This window comes from Anomalospiza imberbis, chromosome 3, assembly GCF_031753505.1.
Source record: "Anomalospiza imberbis isolate Cuckoo-Finch-1a 21T00152 chromosome 3, ASM3175350v1, whole genome shotgun sequence".
Taxonomy (NCBI): domain Eukaryota; kingdom Metazoa; phylum Chordata; class Aves; order Passeriformes; family Viduidae; genus Anomalospiza; species Anomalospiza imberbis.
This window is the reverse complement of record NC_089683.1, coordinates 55,487,314-55,501,983: the sequence shown is the minus strand read 5'-3', so window position 1 is coordinate 55,501,983 and position 14,670 is coordinate 55,487,314. Positions and strand designations below refer to the sequence as shown.

General features: G+C 37.5%; 1 protein-coding gene across 2 annotated transcripts in view; it reads left to right on the top strand.

The window, feature by feature from the left end:
- Positions 1 to 13,667, top strand: part of MED23 (mediator complex subunit 23) — a 37,695-nt gene extending 24,028 nt beyond the window's left edge. For both annotated transcript variants that reach the window (XM_068184486.1, XM_068184485.1), the window contains 12 exons: positions 759 to 883; positions 1,377 to 1,582; positions 2,507 to 2,687; positions 4,200 to 4,370; positions 5,596 to 5,812; positions 6,623 to 6,859; positions 7,976 to 8,141; positions 9,063 to 9,135; positions 10,245 to 10,459; positions 10,970 to 11,090; positions 11,742 to 11,873; positions 12,561 to 13,667. In XM_068184486.1, the coding sequence (XP_068040587.1) occupies positions 759 to 883; positions 1,377 to 1,582; positions 2,507 to 2,687; positions 4,200 to 4,370; positions 5,596 to 5,812; positions 6,623 to 6,859; positions 7,976 to 8,141; positions 9,063 to 9,135; positions 10,245 to 10,459; positions 10,970 to 11,090; positions 11,742 to 11,873; positions 12,561 to 12,734 (2,018 nt within the window). In that variant the 3' untranslated portion in view covers positions 12,735 to 13,667. The remainder of the gene's footprint in view (positions 1 to 758; positions 884 to 1,376; positions 1,583 to 2,506; positions 2,688 to 4,199; positions 4,371 to 5,595; positions 5,813 to 6,622; positions 6,860 to 7,975; positions 8,142 to 9,062; positions 9,136 to 10,244; positions 10,460 to 10,969; positions 11,091 to 11,741; positions 11,874 to 12,560) is intronic.
- Positions 13,668 to 14,670: the final 1,003 nt, after the last annotated feature.

The following is a 14,670-nucleotide window of genomic DNA, read 5'->3' as shown; positions in this document are numbered from 1 at the left end:
GCTCATGTGGAAACCACCCCCTCTGTAGCTTGCATTTAAGAAAACTTAGTCTGAATTTCGAGTTTCTTTTTTTTTTGGGAAGAGAAAAACTGAATCTTTCATTGTGTCTTTTAAAGTTTTAACAGTGTGCAGTGACATGGATCAGGATTTTGTTAGCTTTGAGGGAGATGTTTTCTCTCTCCTTTTTTATGGTTCTAGTCTGCAGACACACTGGAGAGTGAGAACAACTGATTCACAAAGACTGGAGGTGGAGGTGATTTGAAAGGGAAAGAACTTCTATGTGTTGGTTTCTTTTTTATTTCTTAACCATTTCTCAGCCTTTGATGAAATCAGCCCAAGGTTTGGGGTAATGAGGCTTTCATTTCTACAGCTTAATTGGGGCAGGTACTTCTGAACAGCCTTTCTGAAGCAAAATAAAATGGCATCTGGCAATTTCACCATCATTATCTTCCTCAGGATTTTTTTCTAAAAGTCTAATCAGTTAATCAGCCAAAGCTTGTTTTAGTGACATTACAGGAAATTAAATACAAAATGTTAAAATAATGATTGCTTTATTTCTAGCTCAAACCTTATAAATAATTTTCTTATTGTTAATAGTATAAAAAAGTTAATATCCAACATCTTTTATAGAGCAAATAAAGTCAAAGAAAAGGGCTGGGATAAGTTTGACAAAACCAGGAAACTGTGTTGGACTAGAAAAGCCTTGATGCATATGATGACAAAAGGAGAAATTCTAATACCATCAATCCATTTTCTAGACTTTTTCACAGGCTCTGATTCAATTCAGGGAACTTGGTGCAAGGACATACTGCAGACTATCATGAGTTTCACTCCTCATAACTGGGCATCACATACACTAAGCTGTTTTCCAGCTCCTCTGCAGGTAATAGTTTAAACCTGAAGACTTTACAATTGGCAATACAGTGCATTTGTTCTCTTAACCACATCCTTTGCCTTTTGTGGGTTGGTGAGATTCTTCCCCTGTCTTAACGGCATTAATCTCAAGTCCCTAAAGAATGCAGCATGATTATAACATTGCTATTTCTTTAGAAATGTGTTAGCTACATTCCCCTGGAGTATTCTAAAGTCAGATTTGGTCAACTGATACTTCTGGTGCAAGGCAGACCAGATGGTTTAAAAATTAAAAACTAAAATAAAAAGTCGGAAAAGCCATTTTTTTCTTATGGCAGTTTGTTATGTAGCTTTGTTAGTGATAAAACAGTCACTGTGGCATCACAGTGAAATATAACAACCTGCCCTAGTAGGCTGTATGGTACAAGCAAGTAGGAACCCATACAGTACTAAATCAGGCAACATTTTCTTGTTCAAATGTTTTACTGTAGGCTCTCAGTCACAGAAAAGCCTACTTTTTTCAGGTGTTCTTCAAGCAGAACAACGTTCCTCAGGAAAGCCGTTTTAATCTGAAGAAGAATGTAGAAGAAGAATACCGGAAGTGGAAGTCGATGACCAGTGAGAATGAAATAATCACACACTTCTCTGCACAAGGTTCATCCCCGCTTTTCCTTTGTCTCCTGTGGAAGATGTTGTTAGACACTGATCACATTAATCAAATTGGGTACAGGTGAGCTTAAAAAGTGCCATTTCAAAGTTATTACAGCAGCCTTCTCAGCTCTGAGGACATAATTCGTAATTAACAGCTTGTTCTTTTAATTAATTTGGAGCATGCATAGCATGGAAAAAGAGAGTGGAACTAGGTAATAGCCAGCATGCCATAATCATTGTGCAGTGTTTAGGATTGGTTCCACCATGCAGTGGTCTGCAGTGCGTGTTTTTCCTGATGAGAAACAAGGATGTGAGGTGTTTGAATTAAGCAGTTTACTTGTAATAGCAGTGTTTCAAGCAATCTGAATGAGAACACAAAATAAAGAGCATTCATTTACTTAGCCTTTATACATGAATAAGGGATAAATATTTCTTTAAAAATCAAATGTTGGATTAAGATGAAAATTCATTACAGAAGTAGTAATTATCTGATTTTTAAAAATTTGTTCCTGGTCAAAATAGCATCAGTTCCACATGTGAAAAAGAGATTTATTTCTTTTCAGTCCTTCCTAGGTCTGCTGAAACAGTATTTATGATAGCATGTGTTACTCTTGTGTGCAGCGAGGAAATAGTTTATAATGCCATGGTTGTGCATAGCATAGGAGAATAAAGCTGACTTGCAGAAGGTTGTCCTCAGCAGTGTATAACTACAATTACATAAGTAAAGCATGAGTTCTGAGCAGAATACTACAGAAGAAATTGGTGAACTTGAAGGATTTCTCCTGAATAGTATTTTGACTTAGGAATTATCTTGCTCTAAAGTTGGGTTTTTTTGCTTTGCTTTGGCATTTACTTCAGTAATTTAATAAAAGGGAGGAAATTTTGTGGGTTTTTTTTAAGACAGTTGTGTTAAAAACTGCTTACTCATATCAAATAGACCAGTTAGGAATGTGTTAGGAACTGTAACAATTTCTTGTTGCTTTTTTTTTTTCTTCTCTGCTAGAGTGTTAGAAAGAATTGGGGCCAGAGCACTGGTGGCACATGTCAGGACATTTGCAGATTTTTTGGTGTATGAATTCTCTACATCTGCAGGAGGACAGCAGCTCAACAAATGTATTGAGATTCTCAATGACATGGTGTGGAAATACAATATTGTAACACTGGATAGGTTGATACTCTGTTTGGTAAGTATCACTTCAGAAGATGACAGTTCATGCAGTCTTCTTTATGACTCATTTTTTAGGAGGATTCTTTTAAAAAGAGATTGGTCTTAAATAGTGACTATTTGCTAAGTTAATAATCAAGAAAATAGTAGATTATTTCTTTAAGTGACATAAAATTCCAACTCTTACAGTTGTCTGAGTCTTCAGGGAAGCATTTCTTGGTTATTCAATGGCAGCCATTGAACTGGTTTTATTAAATGTTGTGATTGGTGGTTTGAGTCTCTGTCCTCGGAGCCGTGCAGTTATTTAGGCTCTGCAGAGGGATGTGGACAGGCTGGATCAATGGGCTGAGGCCAGTCGTCTGAAGTTCAGCAAGGCCAGGTCACACTTGAGTCACAACCCCGTGCAGTGCTACAGGCTGGGCAATTCTGGGCCCCTCACTACAAGGCAGACATTGAGCATGTCCAGAGAAGGGCTTCTGAAGGGTCTGGAGCACAAGTCCTGTGAGGAGCAGCTGAGGGAACTGGGGATGTTTAACCTGGAGAAAAGGAGGCTCCGGGGAGACCTTATCGTTCACTACAGCTGCCTGAAAGGAGGGTATAGCCAGGTGGGGGCCGGCGTCTTCTCCATGAGAAGTGACAGGCAATAGGACCAGAGGAAACAGCATCAGGTTGTGCTGGATTGGATGTTAAGAAAAATACCCCCACTGAAAGGTTGTCAAGTGTTGGGGCAGGCTGCCCAGGGATGTGGTTGAGTCACCATCCCTGGAGATACTTGAAAGATGTGTAGGTGTGGCACTTCAGGATATGGTTTAGTGGCACTGCTTAATTAATGGTAGGACTTAATGATCTTAAAGGTCTTTCCTACCCTAAATGATTCTATGGTTGTGTGATTCCTGCAGCCTTAAAAGGTAGATAAGATATAGCATGTTATTCATTCATTCACAAGCATATGGAAAATCTTGTACCCATTTGAGTATGCTTTTTTTCCCTTAGAAATCAGCCTCTTTCATCATAGTAAGACAGAAATGGCATTCTCTTGCTTTTCATATTATCCTGTAAAATAAAGCAGTATTCACCTAGAGAGAGCTACATTTGCATTAAGTAATTGTCCTTTATATTTAATTTTAAATCTCATCCTAATGTAAAGCTGGTTGTTTGAATTCTAATTTGATTTTCAGGCTGAAGTCTAATCATGTCAGAGTGGCCAGAGATTAAAAGCCATCTTAACTTCATTGTCACTTAATTGGTTATTTTCAATAAGACAACTGATAGATAAAAGTGAGCTAGAATTCCTTCAGAAAGTGCTGTCACTGGGAAATTTGTAAAACCTTCTGCCCATGGAACAGAAAATGGGATAGGGATTGAACCTGCCTCTTTTTTATGGCTTCACTTGAAAAACAGAGTTGAAAGACCATATATTCAGTGTGAATTTCTGTGCAGATGTAGTAAATTTGGCTACCATGTTTTGGGGCTATAGAGCAGACAGCAGTGTCAACTGTAATTTCATGTTATCTGATCTGTTTCACTTAAGGCTATGCGTAGTCATGAAGGAAATGAAGCTCAAGTTTGTTACTTCATAATCCAATTACTCTTACTGAAGCCTAATGATTTCAGAAACAGAGTGAGTGACTTTGTGAAGGAGAATTCTCCAGAACACTGGCTGCAGAATGACTGGCACACAAAGCATATGAGTTACCACAAGGTATCGCAGCTAATAATATTGTTTTATTGCAATAATTTCTGTGGAATTGATATCAGCCATGATTTACAGGGCAGCTTTATCAATATTTGGACTTGCCTAATAAGCTGTAATTTGTTTGGGCTAGTATGAAAATAATAAATCACTGTATGTAATGACTTTGAAATTATAATGCATTAATATTAAAAGATAGGAGTAGCTTAAGAATTGGGTGGATGTTTATTCTTGCTCATCTAAACCAAATAATTTTAAAATCTTGTTTACACAGAAATTCACTTAAAACAGTTTTTGTGCATCAGGGAGAAGGTGTTTTTTTCTGGTGTTTTAATACTATACCAGTAGTTAAATGTACATTTTCTTCTAATTATTAAAACTTCTGTCTTCTGTGTGACAGGAACATGATAGCCTGATATGTTAGGTAAGAGAGTTGCTGAGACTTTAATGCTCCCGTAAACATACTGGTTCCTGCTAGCTAGAAAAGGATGTGCCAATGAGCTGTTCTGTCAAAAAATAAACAGTGAGATGGAACAGATACAAACAAGCTGTCATATAGCTCAATACATGCCATCTAGTTTGGTGCAGGAGCTGTTTGGTCTATATTAGCCCTCTAATTTGGCTGTACAGTGTTTTGACAGTGCCTGACTAAAAGTGTAAGTGTTGCAGGGAAGCAAATGAGCCTGGGAAGTGCTCTGACATGGCTGCATCCAACCTGGCATATAGAAATTTCAGTCACAGGTAAAACATAAGTTCAGCCCTCAGCAGTACTCATATGTTATTTGAGTACACTACAGTTCTTTCCAAGGGAAATATTTCATTCATGCTATTTCTAGTGTTCTAATTTAGCATATGATGCAGAAACTTCCAGTAGTGCTGATTTCCCCTAGGTTTTCTCTTCAAGTACATGACAAAGGACACTTTAGCACTGGCTGCTTTCAGCTTTGCTTAATGTTCTTAATGTTCAATTTTTGCCCATTTTGAGTGACACTTTGTTCTGGGTTGTGGTTTTTTTTTGTTTTGTTTTGTTTTTTGAAGATGTTATCTGCTATTTTAATAATCCATTTAAGTCAGAGTTCAGTTTTCTTCAGTGAGTTTACAGTAAGCTTCACTGAATTCAAATGTGATAAAGAAGATTCTGAAGTGTCTTTTTAAAGCATTGTAGATGCTGAATGTTTGATCCATTACTTATGAAGAAAGAGATTTTGATTTAGGTGGGTTTCTTTCCTTCCAGAAATACCCTGAAAAGCTGTATTTTGAAGGCTTGGCAGAGCAAGTGAATCCCCCAGTTCAGATCCAGCCTCAGTACTTGCCAATTTATTTTGGAAATGTATGCCTGCGCTTTCTTCCAGTGTTTGACATTGTAATTCATAGATTTCTGGAATTGCTTCCAGTGTCCAAATCACTAGAAACTTTATTGGATCATCTGGGAGGTTTATACAAATTCCATGGTAAGTTATCCATTAATACAGTCAGATATATTTCTGTTGTGATCATTATGTCCTCTTCACCTTTCATTCATAATGTTCGTGTGTTAGCACAGCAGTGCCTTATTCCCTTACTGTTCTCTAAACCCTGTGCACATTTACACAGAGAAGTGCATTTCCTGTTTAGTCAATTTCAGCTTACTAACAGGGAACTTGTTTTTATTCAGCTATCTCTTGCTAATTGATGCTTCCTTCACACCTTTCCCTTCCATTTCCTTCTAGTAGTAAATACTTGCACCTTTGTCCTAACAAACTTTCTGTTACCAAGACTGAAACAATTGAAAATCAGTTTCTCTCTATCCTTACTTAAGATTCAAATAACTTGACCTGATACTTGAATACTTTTAGAAATGCACTTTTATATTAATGCTTTTATAGGTGTCATTGCTATGTTATGCTCAGACAATTCACAATACTCTTTCTTTATTGTGACTTCATACCTGGATTCTTCTTACCTAATACCTTGTATATGAAGAGATATGTTTAGTCAGTTTACTTACAAATATATTAATATTAAGGTGTGAACTGTTAGTAATACTGATCTTTTGTTCCACTTATTTTGTTCTGCACAAACACTGAAGTATGTACAAGACAAAGGAAAATCAGTTTTGTAGAGTATATTGAAATAAAGAATGTGAATCAATTCCATATGTGCTGTTTTTTTAATAAATGCAACTTAGTCTTGCAGAGCTCTTGATTTTAGTTTTGTTTGCCACAGATAATGATGCTGGAAGTTATTTCTGGCTTTTATTGTTTTCTCTTTCTTCTTGGCAGACCGACCAGTGACCTACCTGTACAACACTCTTCACTATTATGAGGGGCATCTGAGAGAGCGCACAAACCTCAAGAGAAAACTTGTTCATGCCATAATTGGCTCCCTCAAAGATAATCGTCCACTAGGCTGGTGTCTGAGTGATACTTACCTCAAATGTGCCATGAATCCCCGAGAAGAAAATCCATGGGTTCCTGATGATGCTTACTATTGCAAGCTCATTGGAAGACTAGTAGACAATATCCTTCTAAAAGTTTGCTTTAAGTAAGCTGTGACAATGTCTCACAGCTTCATTTCATCAAAATATGAAATTCCATTTCTTTATTATTATATCAGGGATGTGCTGCCCTAGTAGACATCTTAAAAGATATGGTGAAAGTGAAGTACAGTACAGCTGGATAAATATTTCACTGTTTAAGCATCACTTAGAAATGCAATTACTGATGTTTATGCTTTCTGAATTGAATTTTGATTGTCAAAAAAAATAAGCTGGATGCAAAGTGTGAGTTTTAAAGAATTTTTCAAAAATGAGTTTACTATTAGTGTTTTCTAATGACATTTATTAGTATTACTGAGAATAAAATATTAAGAGCAGTGCCATATTTAAGATGTGGAAATAGCTGGCAAATAAGAGAATAGGAATCTTCTGGGACTTCGGCTTCTTTCTGGTGGAGCTTTACAAGAGTTGACCAGTCTTCAGGGTGTTAAAAATTCTTTCATTCCTTCTCCTGAACTTCCCTTTCTTAAATGTGTAATTTCAAAGAAGTCTATTCAGTATCTCCAAAGAAAGCTAAAATTATATCAACCCATGCTTTTATGCAAATATTAACTCTGGAGAACTTTTCTGTATTTCAGATAAGTAAGTCTTGTTTGGGAAAGTGGAATATTTTCAGAGACTAAGCAGATACTCCTTTTGCATAAACTGTTACCCTAGAAGTCTGCTAGAAGGTCTTACAGAGAGGCAAATTAATGGTTTCTTAGTATGAGTATAGAAATTTCCTGTTAATTTGTTTTTTCTCCTCTTGGAAGCAGACAGTGAATGAGACGGTTGGTGTTTTTTCCACCTCTTAATCAGGGGAGTTTATCCTTTGTGTGTGTAATATATTTATATCTTATGTATTCATGCAGTCCTTCAATGATTATCAGCATCTTATATTCATACTTCTGTATGAATATAAGATGCTGATATATGTGATTGTTCTACTTGTTTTCAATAATTTGAAAATGTGATTGTTCTACTTATTTTCAATAATTTTCAGTTCAGTTTAGTATGTGGTATATGCATCTGTTTTTAATCACTGTGCTGCTTATACTTGTCTGTGTTGGGGCAGCTTTTTTTCCTTAACCATTGCCACCTATGGCAGGCAAATCACCTGGTCCATTTCCAAACTGTGACTGGAGATTCAATGAGTTTCCTAACCCAGCTGCCCATGCTCTGCACGTTACCTGTGTTGAGCTCATGGCTCTGGCTGTTCCAGGGAAGGAGGTGGGCAATGCTCTGCTGAATGTTGTGCTGAAGAGGTATGTTGGATTTCTGAAATGGTTTTCTGCAGTATATCATACATAATTAGAGATTGCTAAGGTAGTCTCTGATACTAAATTTCTTATTTAAAAAAAATATGGATATAGGCAACATTTTATATATAAAGTATTTTTGGACGACAAGCAAGGTGACAGGGATCAAGCAGAAACATCATGTGTTAGATTGCTGTGGTGTAGTGGATTGTGTGCTTCAGGAACAGTTGACATGGCATGATGCCCATAAAAGTTAGAGGGAAGATATCACACAGGCCAAGATCTTATCCATTGGGTTCAGCAGGAAAGCCTGGAGAAAATCTGTTGTTCTTTGAGCTGTGCTGAGAGGAGGTCAATCGATACCACAGCATCTTTGAATGCAAGGATGTAGATCAGAGGTACTTTGAAAGAGTGGTGTGCCAAGGCTGACCTTTTGTCACGATGCATTAAATTTGACCCATAGCTGATTCTTAAGCAACCACTGAAAAACCTGCAGTGAGAGACAGGACCTGGTATTCTTGTAGCCATTCAGTTGACATCACTGAGCAATGACAAACTGGAATTGCTTGGGCATACCCTCATTTGGCTTAGTAATATATTATTGTTAGCTCTGTTTGGGACATATGAAGGTAAGGAGTCGGTAAAGAGACAAACAGCCCTTAGGCACCAAAGCTTAAGGAAAGAAGTTTGAAGCCTTTGAAGGAAACCCGCTGCTAATGCAAAACACCCCTGCATAAAGTTTTGCACACAACATCCCAATAGCATTTATACCACCTTTTGTCTCTGTAAATACCTGCAAGTGTTTTTGTAGTTCTCTCAACTTGACAGACATTCTTGGTGTAAGTAGACCTGGTCTGTAGATGCATGAGAAGCATAAATTGCAGTTGTGTACTTTGGAGCTTTAGTTTTCTTTTTCTTTGTCTCTAGTCAGCCCCTGGTGCCAAGAGAGAACATCACGGCTTGGATGAATGCAATTGGACTGATTATCACAGCCTTACCAGTGAGTCACTATGTAGTATTTTAAAATAAAAAAACTACTCTTCCATGAAACATTTATCATATTTCTAGAGTACATTGTAAAAACTTACAGCCAACATCTGTAGATTCCATAGCAGGCTATTTACAAGGCTGTGTGCATGTTTGAGAAAAGTCTACTCCTCCAGCATAGAAAAATTGACCAGGTGGTTTTTTTTTCTTTTATGTTTTGAGGCTAGGATGAAAAGAAGTAAATCACTCTTGTTTAAATATATAGTTAAATGCCATATGTGTAGTATTGAGAAAAGTTATTTTTTGATTATTGCTTGTGCTTTCACATCCTGTAGTTCTTAAACCATGTAAATGAGATGTGGCTAAGATTGCAAAATGAAATGTCTGCAGTACTGCAGTTTGTGTATCAGTAGAAACTTTGATTTTCTGAATATCATGACTTTTGGTACTTGACAAAGATTGCCCGAGTAATATTGCCAATGATCTTGCCAGTGTGTTGCTTGTGTGTGTCACAGCTGTCCTTCCCTTGTGACCTCTCTTCCCCAATAAAATGGTTCCTCTTCTTGGAGGGAAGCCAACATGAATTTAATCCTTATTGTTTTTATAATAATGCTACTTACTCTTCCTGTTTAATCTCCTCATAGCTTCATCTATATTCTTTGTCTTTTGTACCTTTTTTTATTTCCTGTTGCCATCTTGATTTTTTGGTCTGTTTGTGCCTGCACTCAGAAAACTATGTAATTCTCAGACCTCTTTCACTAAATCTTTTTGCCTTGTCTTTGCTTCTTTTCAAGACCTTTATATCAGGTGACTAAATAATTAATTCATGAGATATGTCTTGATAATGCCACACTCTTGAGCGTGCCATACCCACTAACATAGATGCTTTCTGTATCGTGCGTCTTTAATTTTCATCTTCATCAGACATGATTATGAACTACCATTTGTATACCATATGTCACTTACAACAGTTGTGTATATATATATATATGTGTATATACACTTTTTAGAAATGCCATAATAGCCGAAAGAGCTGAGGAAGCGTCGTCTTAGGTGATGTTCTTTTTATAAACAATTCTGAATTTTTAGGTTTGTTCTGTTGGTTTGTTTTTTTTCCCCCAGGAGCCATACTGGATTGTTCTCCATGATTGCATTGTGAATGTCATCAACAGTCCCAGCTTGACATCAGAGACAGAGTGGGTTGGTTACCCATTCCAGCTGTTTGACTTCACAGCATGTCACCAGTCTTACTCCGAGATGAGTTGTAGCTACACTTTGGCTTTGGCACATGCAGTCTGGCATCATTCCAGCATTGGACAACTTTCTCTCATTCCTAAGTAGGTGCAATGGTATTTGATAATGTAATTTGTCTTTTAAATTCCACACGTAATGTAGATAACAGAGTTCCACCTATAGCACTTATACCAGTGAAGAAATAAGTACAAGGGAGCTCCAAGACTTGCCAGATGGCAAGGTTTTTTCCAGCTCCCTCTTCCATTGACATAACTCTGGTTGTCTGTAGGCTTCAGGGCTGTCATGTGGTGTGACTGCCTTTAATAAGCCTTTTTAAATCTAGATTAGTTTTTATTAATTTAAATTTTTTCTTAGAGCATGGACTGTAGCACGTTCCTAAAGCATCTGTAACTGTAACAGTAAATATTATTCTTAATTCTAGAGCTGCCCTATTTCAAATAGTTCATATTTCCAGAGGCACGCTGTTTTTTCCTGAAATAAAGGTCTAAATCTGTGAGAGGGACTTTGATGTTTTGGCTAGAATTTGGTAGAGGTGAAAGAAATAACCCCAAATAACCAAACAGTTGATGTAGTACGTGTCTTGACTACTGCAGGTTCCTCACAGAAGCTTTGATACCCATTGTGAAAACAGAGTTCCAGTTGCTCTATGTTTACCACCTTGTTGGCCCTTTCCTGCAACGATTCCAGCAGGAGAGGACACGGTGCATGATAGAGGTAATGTCTGGCTCATGTTTTGTTTTATACTGTATGGATTATTTTACCTTTGCAATTAACTCATGAATCAGAATCGGATGGAAATCTGTAATAAATATTCAGAATTAAATTCTATACAGATTAAACAGTAATTGCAAGGATCTGAGTTGCTGAGTTGGTATTCACCTTACCCTGTTAAATGAAATCTTGTTGGATAAAACACCTAGTACATTCCTTTATTAGCAAGAAAAGAAATAAACCCCCAGAAATATCAAGCAATAATAGATGTTTACTTTGGCTCTCAAACTACTTGCAAAATATACATCAGTCTTACTGCCTGGGAGTATGCAAGAGGTGAATTGTGAGGATGGAGGAACATGAGCTGTTTCTTACATTCACGTCATTGTGGATAAGGTTAGGGGAGGAAAAAAGAGATAGAGCTCACCAGTAGACAGATTAGTCAGAGACCCTGCTAGAAAGAAGAGCTTAACTTCAGAATCATATAGTGAAGCATAATTGGGATGACTTGGACCTGTCCATTCATCTGTGTAAGAAAGTAAATTGTTAGGAATCTCAGCTACTTAAAAAGCAGTACATAGTTATTATATTGTTAATCTAAAGCATTTTAAAACCTGTTTTCATTGGGGTTGCTCATTGTGTCTGTGTAAACAGATTGGAGTGGCATTTTATGAAATGCTCCTGAATGCAGATCGGTACAGCTCCCACCTGAACTACATGGATCCCATCTGTGATTTCTTGTATCATATGAAATATATGTTTACAGGTGACAGTGTGAAAGACCAAGTAAGTAAACAGTAGATATGATACTTCAGTTATCTTTCTTCCCATATAATAATTTAATCTTTTTGTGAACTATTTGTCATAGGTAGCAGTACAACGAATTGCTTAACAGTTGATTAGTCTCCATATACAAAGTAAGAAATTGGTGCAGGAAAAGCTTCATATGGAGTAGATTGGATATCTCAGATTTAAGATTAATTTATGTAGTCTGAAATGTAAGATACAGCTTCAGGGTGCTTTAAGTACTATTATTAGAGCTATTGCTAGAAATAAAGCTATTGAATATTTAATAACTTTTATTCATTTAAATCTATTTCTTTAAAGTTTTACTTAATTTCTTATTCAGTAGTGTAGCTTGACATGTGACAAAAGGAAGACTTCATTCATGTTCAGTGAAAAATTATTCACTCAATTTGTCTCTAGTTAATAACAGTATGAACTTTTAAAAGTGTCAGTTGTGTGATTTGTGTTACAAAGCTTTGGTGCACAACTCTTACAACAGGAAGGGTTTTTTTAAGATTGGTTATCAGAAGAGGTCCAAAAGTTATCATTTTTAATTAAATATTTATGTAAATACCTCTATTTACTATAACTTTTCCCATTTTCTGTTGTGCTAATGTGATGCTTGTGTACAGTAGTGGCATGTAAAAATACACCTGTTTTTTACTGATTGCATTTTTTTTTAAACAGGTTGAGAAGATAATTTGTAATTTAAGACCAGCTTTGAAACTTCGGCTGCGCTTCATAACACACATCAGCAAAATGGAACCAGCTGCTGTTTCACAGCAGCCTCTCAGCAGTGGGTCCCCAGCACAACAGCCCAGCCAAGTGCCCGTCAACGTGGCCTTGCCAGTAACCCAGTGAAATGAGTTTCTGGGCTGACCTTGGTATGAGGGCTTCCTCGCTGACCAAAGGAAGCAGCATCTAATCTGAAATCTGGATGCTTTATAAAAGGATAGAGAACCACACACAGACTTCTGCTTTGATTTCTTTTGCATCATGAAGCTGCCTTGCTCTGTGCATGCCAGTCTTCTTAGCTATTTATGCTAGACACTAGATAACGGATGTGTTGCCTTTCTCTGAAAGCACTGAGTAAAGATCCTCTGCAAACAAATACATGGATTTCTGAAGAGTTTACCATATTTTGCTCCCTATCCTGGGTTGAGTCATCTGGATTTTTCCTTTTTTCTGCCTGTGTTATGAAAAGACTCTCATTGTGGGTAAAACAGCCTTTTAAAATTTGGGTTCTGCTTTATTAAAAATTTCTATTTTTTCATCCAACAGAAGAATTTAAATCCTTTTTGTCTTTTGGGCAGACAGTTTAAGCCCTTATACAGAAACACTCCTAGACAGAGAGATTACATCAGTTTTAATGAGTTAATTATGACCTCTTTCCAAAGACTAAGAATGAACCTTTGAAAATATTTGTAAATTTTGTGTGTACAGATTTCATTAAACACACCTCAGTGGGTTTGATGTAGTGTCAGTTACTAGACTGTTGGGTTACACCCTGGAGGCTGTCTCCAATGAGTCTATTGGAAGTCTGCTTATTCACTTCAAGCTGTGATGGTTCATATTTGATATTTCCTATTTGGGAAATGGTGTAGTTTTTATTAAATCAATCACATCAATTTTACTGATTTTACTATATTTTGGATTTGTATAATATTCTGCTTTAGAGTTTATCTGTACTGCGCTCAGCAAGTTTTGATGACAGAATTGAAAGGCTCAATATTTTGTAAATAATCATCTTTTTGGGCAAATTTGTAATTAAAAAACCCCCACAGTTTAAAAGTCCATATTAGTATTGGTAAATTTATTTCTTATGCATACTCATTACCTTAAAAATAAGGATTGACCATAGCAAGGATAATTCCATGTCCCAAGTTCTTTATCAGCTTTGAATTAATGACAGTTTTAACATGTTACATATAGAGTCCAGATTAATAAACTCAGATCTCATCTGATTTATATCTCTCTAAAAATGTGACAGTTATGGAAAGAGGTTGGTGAACTCAGTAGGTGCAAGTTCTTTAGTCTGCTTTTTTGCTGTTCTTGTACTTGGATCCTAAATTCTACCAAGTGTAATTTGAGTAACAGAGCTGTGAGTGCTCTTTAATGAACTTGTAGTCTGACAGAAAACCACATTTATGCTGGTCCTTGCTGGTCACAAGTGGCGTTCCCCAGGGCTCATTGTTGGGGCCAGTCCTGCTTGGCATCTGTATCAGTAATCAGGACAAAGATCAAGGCCATCCTGAGTCAGGTCACAGATGACACCCAAGTTAGGGAGGAATGTTGACCTTCTGGAGGGCAGGAAGGCTCTGCAGGGGGATCTGGACTGGCTGGATCCATGGTCTGAAGCCCACTGAGGTTCAGGAAGGCCAAGTGCCACATCCTGCACTTGGGTCACAAGAATGGCTGCTACAGGCTGGGGGCAGAGTGGCTGGAAAGCAGCTCTGCAGAAGAGGACCTGGGTGTGCTGGTGACAGCAGCTGAACATGAGCCAGCTGTGCCCAGGTAGCCAAGGAGGCCAATGGCATCATGGCCTGGATCTGGAATAGTGTATCCTGCCCAGGACTCAGCAGGATACTGGGAGATACTACAGTGTCAACAGTACTCGGCACTGGGGAGGCCACGCCTCAAATCCTGTTTAGTTCTGGGCCCCTCACTACAAGACAGACACAGAGGTGCTGCAGCATGTCCAGAGAGGGACAATGGAGCTGGAGAAGGGTCTGGAGTCTTGCAAAGAGCAGCTGAGGGAGCTGGGGTTGTTAACTTGGACAAGAGGAGGCTCAGAGGA